Here is a 16220-nt window from a genome sequence, read left to right on the forward strand (position 1 = left end):
TGGAAGTGCTAGTCAAAGCAATTAGGGAGGGGAAAAAGTATCCACAGATGACATGATCTTACAAACAGAAAATCCTAAAGAATACACACACACCCACACACTCACACAGAGTGAGAATAAACAAATTCAGCAAAGTTGCAAGATCAACACACAAAATCAGTTGTATTTCTATATGTTAACAATGAACAATTCAAAGACAAAATTAAAAAAACAATCCATTTATAATAGCATTAAGAAGAATAATATACAGGAATAATTTTAACCGAGTATCAGACTCATATACTAAACACTGCAAAACACCGCTGAAATTAAAGAAGACTTAAATAAATGGAAAGATATTCTGTGTAAGATGGCAACAGTATCCAAAACAATCCACAGATTCAATTCAATTCTTACTAAAATTCAACCATTTTGTTTTTTCCACAGAAATGAATTCCAATATTCACACAGAACTGCAAGGTGGACCCTAAGCAACCAAAACCATCTTGAAAAAGGAAAATCAAGTGGGAGGACTCTCCCTTTCTGATTTCAAAACTTACTACAAAGCCACAGTAATCAAAACAGTGTGGTATTGGAATAAGGACAGACATATACAGCAATGAAACAGAATCGAGAGTCCTAAAATAAACCCATGGATCTATGGTCAATTGATTTTCATCAATGGTGCCAAGATCACTCAATGGGAAGAAAGAATAGTTTCTTCAACAAAGGGTACTGGAACAAATGGATATCCATAAATAAAAGAATGAAACTGGACTCCAACTTCATGTCATATATAAAAATTAACTCAAAATGACCAAATGTCAGAGCTAAAACTATAAAACTCTTAGAAGAAAACATAGGAGTAAATAACTGTGACCTTGGATTTAGTGATGGATTCTTAAGATACTGACACTAAAAGCATAAGCAACCAAAAAAACAAGATCCATTATACTTCATTAAAATTAAAAACATTTGTGTATAAGACACTATCAAGACAGTGAGAAGACAATCTACAGAATTAGAAGAGAATATTTTCAAATCATAATTCTAATAAGGGTCTAGTGTCCAGAACAAATAAACAACTCTTAGAACCCAACAACAAAAACAACTACTTCAAAAATGGGCAAAGGACTTGAATAAACGTTGTTCCAACTAAGGTATACAAATGGCCAACAGGCACATGAAAAGATCCTCAATATCATTAGTCATTAGAGAAATGTAAATCAAAACCACAATGACCCTACCTCACACCTACTACAATGGCTATAAGCAAAGAAAGAAAGAAAACAGGTGTTGGCAAGGATGTGGAGAAACTGGAATCCCCTTTACAATACTGGTTGGAATGTAAAATGGTGACACCATGTGAAAAACAGATGGTTTCTCAAAGAGCAAAGAATTACTATACGATCCAGCAATTCCACTTTTAGGTATACACTTAACTGAAAATAGATATTCAAACAATAACTGTACATGAATGTTTATCACAACGCTGTTCACAATAACCAAAACATGGAAACAACTCAAATGTCCATCTATGAACAGATGAATGGATAAACAAAATTCGATATATACATATAATAGTTATTCAGCCAGCTGGGCACAGTGGCTCACGTCTGTAATCCCAGCACTTTGGGAGGCCAAGGCGGGCAGATGACTTGAGGTAAGGAGTTCGTGACCAGCCTGGCCAACACGGTGAAACCCGTCTCTACTAAAAATACACAAATTAGCCGGGCATAGTGGCATGTGCCTGTAATCCCAGCTACTTGGGAGGCTGATGCAGAAGAATCACTTGAACCCAGGAGGCAGAGGTTGCAGTGAGCCAAGATCACGCCACTGCACTCCAGCCTGAGTGACAGGGTCAGACTCTGTCTCAGAAAAAAAAAAAAAAAAAGTTATTTAGACATAAAAGGGATGAATTACTGATATATGCTACAACATGGACAAACCTTGAAGATATTATACTAAATGAAACAAGCCAGACACAAAAGGTCACATACTGTATGATTCCATTTATATAAATTATCCAGAATAGGTAAATCCATAGAGACAGAAAGCAGATTAGTAATTGCCAGGGACTGATTGAGAGTGACTATTTTTGGGGTGATGGAAACATTTTGAAATCAGAAGTGATGGCTGCACAACATTGTTAATGTACTCAATACTACTGAATTACATACTTTAAAATGGTTAATTTTATGTTATATAAATTTTACCTCATAAAAAATTTTTTTAAGAGTCTTACATCAAATCCTCACAATTGTATCTCCTTACTGCCAACACTTTCCCTTCTCACTATGGTCACTCTTCTTCAGGCCTATTATGTTGTACCAGAGCGTTCGTGACCCCACTAAACTAGTTTCCTTATTAATTCAATTTCTCCCTCAGTCAACCCATCATCCGTATCAGTCTCATCTTCTTATAAAGCTGAAATCACATGACATCACTGCTCAAAAGCCAACAGTGGCTGTTTCACGTAGCAGATTCTCAATAAATGTTAAATTGAGTAAAATCTAATAATGATATGAGGCAAATACAAAAAAAAAAGTTAAACCTGAAAATACAGACTAAGGTTCAAATGATTTTTTTTGAAAATTCAGAATTTGCACAGTTTTGTATGGTAAAAGAAATGCAAAAGATCAGTAAAACCTAGAATGATTCTCTCTGGAAGCTTATATTTAAAAACATTATGTCTAATTACACATTGTGAAAAAAAGAATGGCCCGGCACGGGGGCTCACACTGTAATCCCAGCATTTTGGGAGGCCGAGACAGGCAGATCACCTGAGGCCAGGAGTTCAAGACCAGCCTGGCCAACATGCGAAACCCCGTCACTACTAAAAATAGAAAAATTAGCCGGTCATGGTGGTGTACACCTGTAATTCCAGCTATTCAGGTGGCTGTGGCATGAGAATCATTTGAACCCAGGAGGCGGAGGTTGCAGTGAGCCGAGATCATGCTGAGATTTGGGGGACACAAACACTCAGGTCACAGCACTTCCTGACCTCACAGTTCACCACAATCCTCTTAACCTTGACTAGTCCTTTTTGCATCAAACTCTTCTAACTCATTGCTTAACTGACTCCAATTCTCTACTCTTTAGTAATAAAAGATCTACTATGAGAACTTTAATAGGAGATACAAGTTTAAATTTTAGTTCCACTACTGGTTGTGTGATCTTGGTCAAGTTATTTAATCTTTTTTATTTCTAACACAGGAACAGAAAACCGAATGCTTCCCCCTTGAGGGGGAAGGGTGGGCAAAGGAGAGTAGGAGAAAAGATAATGATTGGATACTGGGCTTAATACCTGGGTGATGAAATAATATGTACAACAGGACAGGCGCAGTGGTGCATGCCTGTAATCCCAGCACTTTGGGAGACCAAGTCAGATAGATCACATGAGGTTGGGAGTTCGAGACCAGCCTGGCCAACATGGTGAAACCCCATCTCTACTAAAAATACAAAAATTAGTCAGACGTGGGTGGCAGGCACCTGTAATCCCAGCTACTCGGGAGGCTGAGGCAGGAGAATCACTTGAACCTGGAAGGCGGAGGTTGCAGTGAGCCGAGATCACACCACTGCACTCCAGCCTGGGCAACAGAGTGAGACTCGGTCTTGGAAAAAAGAAAGAAAGAAAGAATATGAACAACAAACCCCCATGACATGTATTTACCTATGTAACAAACCTTCACATGTACCCCCAACCCTAAAAGTTTAAAAAAAAAAAAAACTTCCAGTCTCCTTGTTTGTACAATGGTGGTGTGTAAAAAAATAAATTCATAAAATGTTTGTAAAAAATTTTTAAAAGTTTATGTGTAAAGCACTTACAGTACATAGCAGAAACTCCATCAATGGTGGTTTCTATTTTCCTACCTTCTAGTGCTTCTGGTGTTTAATTTTCAAAATTACTTCAACTTGGTCGGGCAAGGTGGCTCAGGCATGCAATCCCAGCACTTTGGGTGGCTGAGGCAGGCAGATCACTTGAGGCCAGGAGTTCGAGACCAGCCTGGCCAACATGGGGAAACCCCCATCTCTACTAAAAATACAAAAAATTAGCCAGGCATGGTGGCATGAACCTGTGGTCCCAGCTGCTTGGGAGGCTGAGGGACAAGAATCGTTTGAACCCGAGAGACGGAGGTGACAGTGAGCTGAGATGGCACCAGTGCACTCCAGCCTGGGTAGCAAAGCGAGACTGTCTCAAGAAAAAAAAAATTACTTAAATCTTTATTCTTGCATTATATAGCTGGACCTGGCTGTAGTTGGAAGGAAACTGCTCAGATCTAAGCACTGAGGAAGTGTACAATTCTGAGGCAGTTTTTTATTGTTAGCTTTGCTTAAATTAAAAAAAAAAAAAAGTGTAAAGATAATTTCTGATCTTTCCCTCACTACTACCCACTGGTCTTTACCTCTCTCTTCCTACAGCACTGTTTCTTAACCAGAACAATGCATTATAAACTCCACAAGAATTTTTAAGAACCTGGTTAAGCACTGTGAACATTCCTTCTTCATATGACAGCTGTGCTCCCTGAGGCAAGTCTTTGTACCCATAACTATTCCTTATGTGACCTGGTTTGCAAATCCTTGATATACTAGATGCCAGTATTTGGAAGCATCCAAGTTTCTCAATACCATTGTTAAAGAATATCTATCAAAAATGGATTAATTACATCATGTTTTATTTGGCCAACACACACATAAGGGAGCATACCTCCACCTAAGCACCTCTCAGACTCGAATCAATGCCACCATGGACTGTGTTGAGACTTTTAGTACCTACATTACCACGGCAACTCTTACTAAGTTTTTTACTCATGTAAGCTCCTGCCAGGCTAGGTTCTCACCAATCTATACAATTCCTTTTAAAATTTTAATGTAGAGTTTTACAATACTGTCTGTTCCGTTCTTGTTTATTTCTATCTTGATTTTAGTTTCCAAATATATTTCTGAACCCAGTGTACTTATTAGTTATCGTGATTCCAGTATTCCTTAGTTTGAGCATGTTGTTTTTCCTTCACCTGTATCACTGAGTAAGTGTTGAGAATGGGCCCAAAGAAAGTTTTCCTGCTTCTTCTAATTCCTTAGTGAACTACAATTCTGTTCCCATGTTTCTACTTCTTCAAAACCAATTTCTCACTCATTGCTTTCGCTCAATTCCTATGACACACCTAAGACTGCTTAGTTGTTTACCAGGATGTAAGACTTTTAGAGTTAGAAGGGACTTTCCAGGATCATTTAGTCTTGCCCAACTCTCTCTTTTACAAGGAACAGAAAATCAGAAAAGTTCAGTTATATTTTGCAGGCCACATGGCTTGTAAGTGATATGTCTGGGAACAGAACTAAGAAATACTAAATATAAATATATGGTATTCCTTCCATTACATGTTTTTATTTAAGTTTTTATATGTTCATCTGTTCATTTCATCTACATGAAATAAATTATTTTTATTGTTTTATTTAAAACATTGTACAATTTTTGTTTTCAAAGATACTCTGGCTGCCACACAAAAAGCACATAATACTCTGTTTCTTCTACTTTGTAAGCCCATTCAGGGAGGAAGTAGATGAATAGCCTGTCTCTACTCTGACAAACTGCCTGGCAAAACAAATAAAAATTTGGGGTTGCTGCAGGGATTGAGCAAAGAAACATTTTGGTTACAAATTTCAAATCCTGACTCCCAGTCTGCAAATGCATTAACTATCAACTTCCTAAGACTCAGCAGAAAGAATAATTTTACCACTGTATTGATGATATATATTGAATCACTGTATCAATGATACAATGGATTTTTTTTTTTTTTTTTTTTTGAGATGGAGTCTTGCTCTGTCGCCCAGGCTGGAGTGCAGTGGCACAATCTTGGCTCACTGCAGCCTCCACAATCTTGGCTCACTGCAGCCTCCACCTCTGGGTTCAAGCGATTCTCCTGCCTCAGCTTCCCAAGTAGCTGGAATTACAGGCGCCCGCCACCACGCCCAGTTAATTTTTGCATTTTTAGTAGAGACAGTGTTTCACCATGTTGACCAGGCTGGTCTCAAACTCCTGACCTCAAGTGATCCACCACTTCGGCCTCCCAAAGTGCTGGGATTACAGGCTTGAGCTGCCACGCCTAGCCACAATGGATTCTTTTTATACCATTTCTGGTTGATTTATGGTCAACATCACTTATGACTAAACCTAGATATGAAATCCACTGTATTATTAATAACAATCATCATATACCTCTCCACCAGAATGTAAGATTTGCTAGTTAGTATTAGTTTTTCACCCTATGATTTCTGCCTGGCTTGGAGTAGGCTCTCAATAAGAATGTGTTGATAAACAAATGAATGAGCAAATAAGTAAGTTCTTCGAAGGTAAAACTCACCCAAAAAATGAAAATGCAAAAATCTGAAAATTTTAGTAACTCCCCAAAAAGTAAACAGAAGAGACATTCCAGAGGGAGTCACTAAAGCTAACAAATGAGTCTTCACATTACAATTACAACATTCTTTTTCAACAAAGTGCTTATTCCTTTTCCCTTTTGCCCTTTTCTCTGGAATCTCTTGTCAGGTTACTCTTTGTTTCCTTAGGCTTGTTGTGCATAAGAGACTTCTATAATACTTCCTCTGTTCATTTTTCTAGAAACACCAAGCAAATGTTCAAGGAGATCACATCAAGTTCACTATAATATCATAAGGAGGCCACTAGCAGAACCAGCAGAATTAGGCTCTTATAAATTATTATTAGTATTACTTCATGACCCAAACTCAGTAACAGTCAAGAATTCACTATTTTCCTCTTGGTTGTACAGCTGTTCTCATAACTCATATCAAAATATCAAACCTCACATTCATCAAAACATCAACTTCTAGCAGTACTACATTAATAAAAATATTCTCTTTATTAGTGTTTTTATTGAAGATTATCTTTACACTGTTCCACTAAAAAAAGTAAGTAAAAAGTAGTTAAAAAAAAAAAAGTAAGTTAATTCCAAAGTTGAGGATGAAGAAATTTGTTCACCTAATCCTTTTTTTCTAATGTTTTTAATGTTTACAATTTATTTAATTCACTTCAAATGTCTGTGCTAAGTTGAAAATTACTGAATTAGAACTGCATCAAACTCAAACCATTTATATCCTTTCTCTACTTGTTAAACATTCATGCTTAAACATTTTAAAATTATTTTACTTACCAAGTCGAAACTACAATTTTTGGATATATCACCAATCATTTGGTTCATATTACATAAACATAATGTAGTAGCTTACATAAACCCACCAAATAAGAGTTTTCCTTTAAATTTACAAAAGCAGAAAATCTAATTCACAACTTCAAGAAAACAATGGATTTAATAAACAGATTAACTTACTGAAAAAATCTTTAAAGACGTTTAACCAATCCATTTTGAGTAAAAATTCCGTGTTCTGTCAGTTTGTTAACACAGCTCAGGATAATTCTCAGTGAGCTTCCTGGTCTGTTCTGCAACACTGAAACTTCCCACACCCAATCCATGTGACCTGGCCCACACCCAGACAATTGAAAATTTTTCTGAGCCTTCTCTTTCCAAAATTTTTTTTCCTCTAAATTATAACACAGCCTGTATAACAAGTAAATAATCATGGCCAAAAATACGACCTTATTATTCAGACTTATTTTGGAAGATGCTTTAAAGCATATATATTTTTTATAGTTAAAATATATTCATGCATTAATCCTTTTGTTTTCTCCTTTTCCTTCTCAACTTTCAAACAATGTCTCCACCAGCACAACCATTGTGAAACAAATCCATTAATTACACTGGATATTTAAGTTACCAAAAAGGGATACAGAAATTATGAGAAAAGGGAAAAGGCTATCTAATGTAAAAGCTGGACTTATATCTCTTTACAGGCTAACTACAGATCACTAACTCAAAACAATGTTTCCAAGCACCCTGGAATATAGGTAGCACTAACTATAATATAGTAATAAAGTTAACAGAGATTTCCTAAGATTTACATAGAGATAAAACCTTGATAAAACTGTCTCAATAACATCAGAATACTGTAGTATGGAAGGCATCCTGGAGTATTAACAAATAAAAATATCTAAATGGGATTTTAGATTGATATACAGTAATATCTAATACTGGAATATTCCCCCCTTTGCTCTATGATATTAGTTTTTCACTATATTTTGTTAGTTACTGTCACATTCACTCTAATCCCAAGATACCAGTGTCCTTTTAAAATGGAACAAAAAAGTCTAACTGCGTATGTCTTAGTACCCTGTGCACTTATCACTATGAGGCATACTTTCTTGATAGAAATTACCTTAATTTCTCCCAATATCTCTAATCATCATGCTTTAAATAAATGTCCAGTATTTACAAAACCAGTATTCCTGATTCTAACCCTGGTCTCTTCTGCTACTGAAGGAAAATCTCTTTCTGATTTGTCTGCCATTGAAAAACTAAAAATAATGGTCTTAATCGCAAAACCCGAAAGTATTAAAAAAGTTACCTCAGCAGTTAAACATCACATTATATCTACTTAATTACCTTTAGAACACTGGAAATATTTTTATCTCAGAAACTGATAATCCATTACTTTATATGTCACTCCAAATTGTACTATATTTTAGTTTTTGCAGTTTTACAATGGTTTAAACATTAAATATTTGTATTTTATTGATAATTAGAAGAACATTCTAGAATAACAATAATGTTGAATAAGAATTAAAACTAAGCTGGGCATGGTAGTGAGCATCTGTAGTCCCAGCTACTCAGAAAGCTGAGGTGGGAGGGCTGCTTGAGCCCAGGAGTTCAAGTTTGGCCTGGACAACAGAGCAAGACTCCATCTCTACAAAAACCATAAAAAATAAATAAATAAAAACTAATGTAAAGTAGTGAGTCAACAGTATTTCGTATTTGTCAGTCATGCTATATTGCTCCCAAACTGTCTGCACAAGGAGAAATTGTACTTTTCTTCTACATATAGATGAAGAACAATTACGCAAATAGCATGTTTGCCCGAACACCAAAAATGAAATTCTGTCCCTCCCAATTCCTTCCTGTCAGCTAAGAAGAGTTTAATTTTTTTTTTTTTAAAGAAGAGGCCATTCCTTGCCCATGCATATTTCCTTCCTATCAGCTTAGCCAAGTCCAGTGTGAAGTGGGCTCCACTGTCTCAGGCCCTAATGGAGGGCCAATAAAAATAAAAAACAAAAACTTTGGAGAAATAAAGGGAAAAAGAGAAACAAAATAGAAAAGAGCTCTGTAGGTGCTAATGTACAGTAATGATCCACAGTTCTTTTATCAAATAGAAAAGTAAAATGGAGGGTTTTCAGTGAAGTTCAAAACATAAGGTCATTAGATGTTAAAATTCATTATGTGCCACGTACATAAGTTGCCTTGGTGCCAAAGAGGCACCTCTGCCTATAAGTCTAAACTCCAACAGTCATTCATGGTTCAAAGAGCCCCTGCTAGGTGACAGTCAGTTCTACTCATTGGCATCACTCTGCCTTGACTTGGAGCATGGGCCTAGATTTACAGAAACTGCATGTTAACACTTACGACCTTCATTGGTCTTCTGGGTTTGACCACCTGCTATGAGTCAAACTTACCTAGCCCTTGCCTTTTCAAGTCAATTATGCACACTGCTGCCAGAATTATGTACAAAGAACTAAGTTGCAGGTTTCATTTAAAACAAAGTTGCCTTTCTTTTAATAAAAAGTATCTTACCTAACGTATCCTTTAGGTTTTTTACAATAGATGCTTTCCGAGCACTGTTTTTCCTTTCCACATAGTTAGAAGGCACAAAACCTGTTTTATTCATGGAATTTCGAACTCGCCACCAGGACTTAGAATCATCCAGAAGCCATAACCTCTCATTCTTCTTGATGTCCAACTCTTGTTCTTGTTGGGCCACATAATCAAATTTGGCTACCACCACCACTTCTTCTGCCATCTTTCAGCAGCTTCAGCACTGTAAACACATGGAAAATATTTTTATGTAAGGTTGAAGTAGTATTAGTTCACGTGCTTTCCAAAAGAGACACACCTAAAAATCTAAAGACATAAAGATGAAAAGTAAAAAATATGGAAAAAAATACATGAGGCAAACACTAATTTAAAGAGACTGTGTGGCCGTGCGCAGTGGCTCACACCTGTAATCCCAGCACTTTGGGAGGACAAGGCAGGCAGATCACTTGAGGTCGAGTTCGAGACCAGCTTGACCAACATGGCGAAACCCCATCTGTACTAAAATACAAAAATTAGCTGGGCATGATGGTGCACGCCCGTAGTCCCAGCTACTCAGGAGGCTGAGGCATGGGAATCGCTTGAACCTGGGAGGCGAACGTTGCAGTGAGCCGATATCGCACCAATGAACTCCAGCCTGGAGACAGAGGGAGAATCTGTCTCAATCAATCAATCAACCAATCAATAGAAGAGATTGGTGTTGCTCTATTAGTATCGAACAAAACTTAAAGGGCAAAAACCATTACTAGCAATAAAGTTCACTACCCAATGAAAAATGTTCTACTCAATTATAATATTTAAACTTTTATGTACCTAATAACAAGATAGTTCCAAAATATGTTAAGAGAACCACAAGGAGAAATTGACAAACCCATTATCACAGAGGACAATTTTTAACATATTATCAGAGTAATAAAACAAAGAAATAAAAACGGCCGGGCCTGGTGGCTCACACCTGTAATCCCAGCACTTTGGGAGGCCGAGGCTGGTGCATCACCTGAGGTCAGGAATTCAAGACCAGCCTGGCCAACATGGTGAAACTCCATCTCTACTAAAAATACAAAAACTAGCTGGGTGTGGTGGCGTGCACTTGGAATCCCAGCTACTCAGGAGGCTGACGCAGGAGAATCCCTTGAATCCGGGAGGTGGAGGTTGCAGTGAGCCGAGATCATGCCACTGCACTCCAGGCCTGGGTGACAGAGCCAGACTCAGTCTCAAAAAAATAAATAAATAAATAAAAACATTATTAAGGCTAGAGAAGAACCGATATCACAACCAGTAAGTCTGATTTAACAGACATATACAGAATATTGCTTTCAAATAGAATACAAATGAAACATATACAAAAATCAATCAAATGCCAGGCCATAAAGAATGTCTCAATGTTCATGTCACTGATATCCTACAACCATATTCTCCAACAACTGTAACAAAAAGATAACTTTTGAAATACCACGTATGTTTCGAAACTTCTAAAAACTAATGAATCTAAGAAGAAATCATATTGAATTTTGAAAATACTTAGAAGTAAATAATTTTAAAAACTATACATCTAACTTTGTGGGATGCAGCAACACGAGTGTATATAGACAGATTTTTAGTTTTAAATAGTAACATTAAAAAACAAAAAGAGCGGCTGGGCATGGTGGCTCATGCCTGTAATCCCAGCACTTTAGGAGGCTGAGGGGGGTGAATCACAAGTTCAGGAGATTGAGACCATCCTGGCTAACACGGTGAAACCCTGTCTCTACTAAAAATACAAAAAAATTAGCCAGGTGTGGTGTGGTGGTGGGTGCCTGTAGTCCCAGCTACTTGGGAGGCTGAGGCAGGAGAATGGCTTGAACCCGGGAGGTGGAGCTTGCAGTGAGCCGAGATCGCGCCACTGCACGCCAGGCTGGGCGGCACAGTGAGACTCTGTATCAAAAATAATAATAATAATAATAATAATAAAATTTAAAATAAAATTTTAAAAAGAGCTAAAAATAAATTAATGAACTGAGTGTCTATCTTAAGCAGTTAGAAAAGTTAAAGAAACATTAGAAAAACAAATCCAACTAGAAAATGAGCAAAAAAACATGAAGAGGCATTCACTGAAGATTTACAGATGGCAAATAAGCAGATGAAAAGGTATTCATCATCATTAGCTATTAAGGAAATGCAAATTAAAACCACATTGAGATGTCACTACACACACTTGTCAGAATGGCTAAGAGTGGTAATACCAAATGCTGACAAGGGTAAGTTGAAATTGGATCACGTGTACACTGCTGATGAGAATGTAAAATGGTACAGATACTCCGCAAAATTATCTGACAGTTTCTCATAAAACGCAACATGCAACTACCATATAAGCTAGCAACTGCACCCCTAAGTATCCCAGAGAAATGAAGACTTATGTTCACATTTTACATGAACGGTAACAGCAACCTTATTTCTAAGTCAAAAACCGGAAACCACCCAGATGTCCTTCAACAGGCAAATAATTACACAAACTGGTATGTTCATACCAAAAAGAACAATTGATGCACAAAACAACCTGGATGAATCTCCAGGGAATTATAATTGCTCAGTGAAAAAAGCCAATCTCAAAGGTTAACTATATGACTCCATTCATATAACACTCTCAAAATGACAAAATATGGAAATTAGAAACAGATTAGTAGTTGCCAGGGTTAACGGGGCAGCAGGAACAGGAGGGAAGTAAGTATGACTATAAAAGGGCAATATGAAGAAATCTTGTAATATTCTTGTGATATTGTACTATACTTCTGCCAGATGTACTGCCACTAGAGGAAAGCATACACTGGATCTCGTAATAAGTTCTAAAGTTTCTCAGAATTGCATGTGCATCTAAATGATCTCAAAATAAAAAGTTTAATTAAAGTAAAAACTGAAAGAGAAAACAAATAGTCAAAAAGTATTCAAAAGATCCTGAATATCTTTATAATTAAAGAAATGAAAACTAAACTGAAATATCATACTTTACCTATCAGGGTGACAAAAGCATCACCAATATTATCTAGTGCTCCCCAGAATGTACAAAAATAGCATTCTACTACATTACTGGTCTAATAACTAAACATTTATAGAATGCTTTTAAGTTTTATAATTATGGCACTTTTCAATATTTACAGAAGAGAACAGTATAACGAATCCTATACCTATCACCCAACTTTATCAATATTATGCCTTGTGGTTCAGCTATCCCCCTAATTTTTGGTGGGGGAACTGGAATCCCATGATTTCATTAAACACCAACAGATTAAAAACCCATACCCCCGAAAATGAACAAATCAAGGGCTCTTGACCTTTTTCCCTTTTTAACACATATATGCCGGAGGTTGCAATTTTGTGTGTGTGTGAAGAATCAGACCTTGGTGATGACCTTGAGCACAATATAAATAACTCTCACAAGCTTAGCGTTCCAATAATGGAACACTAGGCATAAATGGGTTAAGCCATGGACCTCCCCTCCTCCTGCCTTATGGTAGTGTGGTGAAACATAGAACCTCTACTCACAATGTTTCTGATGCATAAAAATATATAAGGTTGCAAATAAGTCAATTATACTAAACTTAAATTATCGGTATATTTTCAAAAGCTCATTTTGAAAAGGTGTTTCTTTATTAAGAACTCCTGCAACACTTATTTCATCTCATGCTAATATTCAATTTTTGCTAAGTGTATTTTTTTAAACATTCTTACAGTTGGTGTGAACTTGGATCCAAACTAAGTCGATATATTGCACTTAAGCTAACATGTTTGAAGTCTCTGACACCATTCTCTTTCCCCACTCTATGTCATTTATTTAAGAAGCTGGCTTCACTTGTCCTGTAGCATTTCCCACATTGTGAACTTGGCTAGTGTGTATTTTCATGGTGTTCCTCTATCCCCCCTATCTCCTATAAACTGGTAATTATTTCTAGAGGCTTTACTTTTTCTAGGTTGTTTTGTCATTGTTGCAAGAATAATTCGTAAGTATTCTTGTGTACTTCTTATTGCCATTTATTAGGAGGCACATTATGTCTGCCTGAACCATTTTCTGTGATGTTAAGACTGAATGGTAGATTTGTGGCACTGAATTGATTTATCCATTATTATAAAGTTCCCCCATCAAACCTCTACCCAATGGTTTTACCTGCCACTGATGATCACTGCCTAAATCAACTATTTCAAAAATGATGATGTGCTAGCTCTACCTGCTTTCAAAAACTGTGATTATTCTCAAAGGAAAATTTTGCTTAATTGTTCTATTACCCTAAAACATAAAACCTTACAGAAAAGGTAGAATATATACTTCTGTGTGGTTATGACACCAACTGGATGTAGAGTTAGGCTCACTTGTCTCCATTTTTTGAAGATCACCTTTATTTTCCCTTTTTAAAATGTAATTGTTTCATAATTATGTAAAACATTTGGATGGTTCTAAAAGCTAAACTATCAAGCAAGGTAGATGTTTAAATATCAAACATGTTTAAACATTATGTTTAATATTGTTTATATGAATGTTTAAACATTAAATATGCCTAAATATCAAACATATTTAAAACATTTAGAGAGGTCTTCTTCCATACCTTCTCTTTTCTGTCCCCTCTCCCATCCACCCCACTGGACAGCCATTTATTTATTTATTTATTTATTTATTTATTTATTTATTTGAGACGGAGTCTTGCACTGCACTGTCACCCAGGCTGGAGTGCAGTGGAGCGATCTTGGCTCACTGCAAGCTCCGCCTCCCAGGTTCACGGCATTCTCCTGCCTCAGCCTCCCGAGTAGCTGGGACTACAGGCACCCGCCACCATGCCCGGCTAATTTTTTTTATTTTTAGTAGAGACGGGGTTTCACTGTGTTAGCCAGGATGGTCTCGATCTCCTGACCTCGTGATCCACCTACCTCAGCCTCCCAAAGTGCTGGGATTACAGGCGTGAGCCACCGCGCCTGGCCTGGACAGCCATTTATTTGTTTTGGTTTATGTTTCTATTTTTTTAATAATTTAAGGAAAGTATTCAAGAAAAATATATAAGAAAATTGAAAATTCTAATTTTTATCTACCCCCACAACAAAACATACACACACACATGCACACAGGCGCGCACACACACACATACACACAGACATAGACTATATTGCCTGAATCTTTTCATTTTCGGTTTAACAACCTATCCTTAAGATCATTCCACAGCAGCATATGAGACTTCCTTTACTAATATATCTACTACTTCTAACAATTGCAGAGTGCTTCATTATGTAAGGAGCACTTTCTTCAACTAGACCTTACTGATGATGGTCAATGGGTTGTCTCTAATTTTCTGGGATTAAATGGTGCTGCAATGAACAGCCTCATATACGTGTCATTTTGATTTTCTGTTAGTGTACCTTTGGGTTGGAATCATAGAAGAATGTTGAGTTACAGCTAAAGTTTGTATAATTTTGTGAGATATTGCTAAATTCTGTATTCATAAGCTATTTTTAAAGATTCCTAACACAATATATCAGTGATTATTTCCCCACAGCCTTGCCAACAAACTATGTTGTCAATCTTTTGGATTTTTGCCAATCTAATAGGGCAGAAATAGTATTTCAGAGTTGTAATTTGTATTTCTCTTATTACAGTGATTTGTTTTCCCATATTTAAGGGACATTTACATTTGTTTTTCTGTGTAAACTACTTGTTCCTATCTTTTCCCCATATCCTAGAATAATGACTCCAACTCCATAAAGTTCCTTACCTGAAAAGGTTCCACACAGCCAGAATTTACTGTTTGTTCCAGCCAAAACCTGGTGATAGGCAGATGGTCGCCTGAACCCCCATTTAGAGCAGTTACCTTAGAAAGCTTGAAATTATAAATCCTTTCTCTGTCTCTTTGTGACTTAAATCTTCTACCATCGAGAACTATCTTCCCAAGGACCTGAGAACTTCTACCATTGAGAACTATCTTCCCAAGGACCTGAGAACTATCTCTTTGAAATGCAAACAATCAAAAAGATAACTTTCACTTTTGTTCCCAGTCCCTGGTGAGAGTGTAAGGGCCAAACATTGGTGGGCCTAATGTGCATCACTGCCTCCTGTCATAAATATGTTTGTTTCTCTTCCAGATAAATGCCAATAACAAACCCAGATGGCCTACTCACACGGACCACCTACTGCCCTTAAAAACCACTCAGTGGCCGGGCGCGGTGGCTCACGCCTGAAATCCCAGCACTTTGGGAGGCCAAGGCGGGCAGATCACGAGGTCAGGAGATTGAGATCATCGTGGCCAACATGGTGAAACCCTGTCTCTACTAAAATACAAAAAAATTAGCCGGGCGTGGTGGTGCATGCCTGTAGTCCCAGCTACTCAGGAGACTGAGGCAGGGGAATCGCTTGAGCCTGGGAGGCAGAGATTGCAGTGAGCTGACATCACGCCACTGCACTCCAGCCTAGCGACAGAGACAGACTCCGTCTCAAAACAAAAACAAAAAAACCATCTTGCTTTCCCTTAGCAGTGTCTTTCCCTTAGCATACTCAACCTTTAAAAAGTCTCT

General features: G+C 37.2%; 1 protein-coding gene across 7 annotated transcripts in view; it reads right to left on the minus strand.

Annotated features, from left to right (window-relative positions):
* Positions 1-16220, minus strand: part of NCK1 (NCK adaptor protein 1) — a 92355-nt gene that overhangs the window by 11462 nt on the left and 64673 nt on the right. For 6 of the 7 annotated variants that reach the window (XM_055295312.2, XM_063611322.1, XM_055295313.2 and 3 more), the window contains one exon: positions 9678-9921. In XM_055295312.2, the coding sequence (XP_055151287.1) occupies positions 9678-9903 (226 nt within the window). In that variant the 5' untranslated portion in view covers positions 9904-9921. Of the gene's footprint in view, positions 1-7325; positions 9922-16220 lie in introns of all 7 variants that reach the window. The other variant, XM_055295318.2, reaches the window with a different exon arrangement.

Source organism: Symphalangus syndactylus, chromosome 10 (genome assembly GCF_028878055.3).
Source record: "Symphalangus syndactylus isolate Jambi chromosome 10, NHGRI_mSymSyn1-v2.1_pri, whole genome shotgun sequence".
Taxonomy (NCBI): domain Eukaryota; kingdom Metazoa; phylum Chordata; class Mammalia; order Primates; family Hylobatidae; genus Symphalangus; species Symphalangus syndactylus.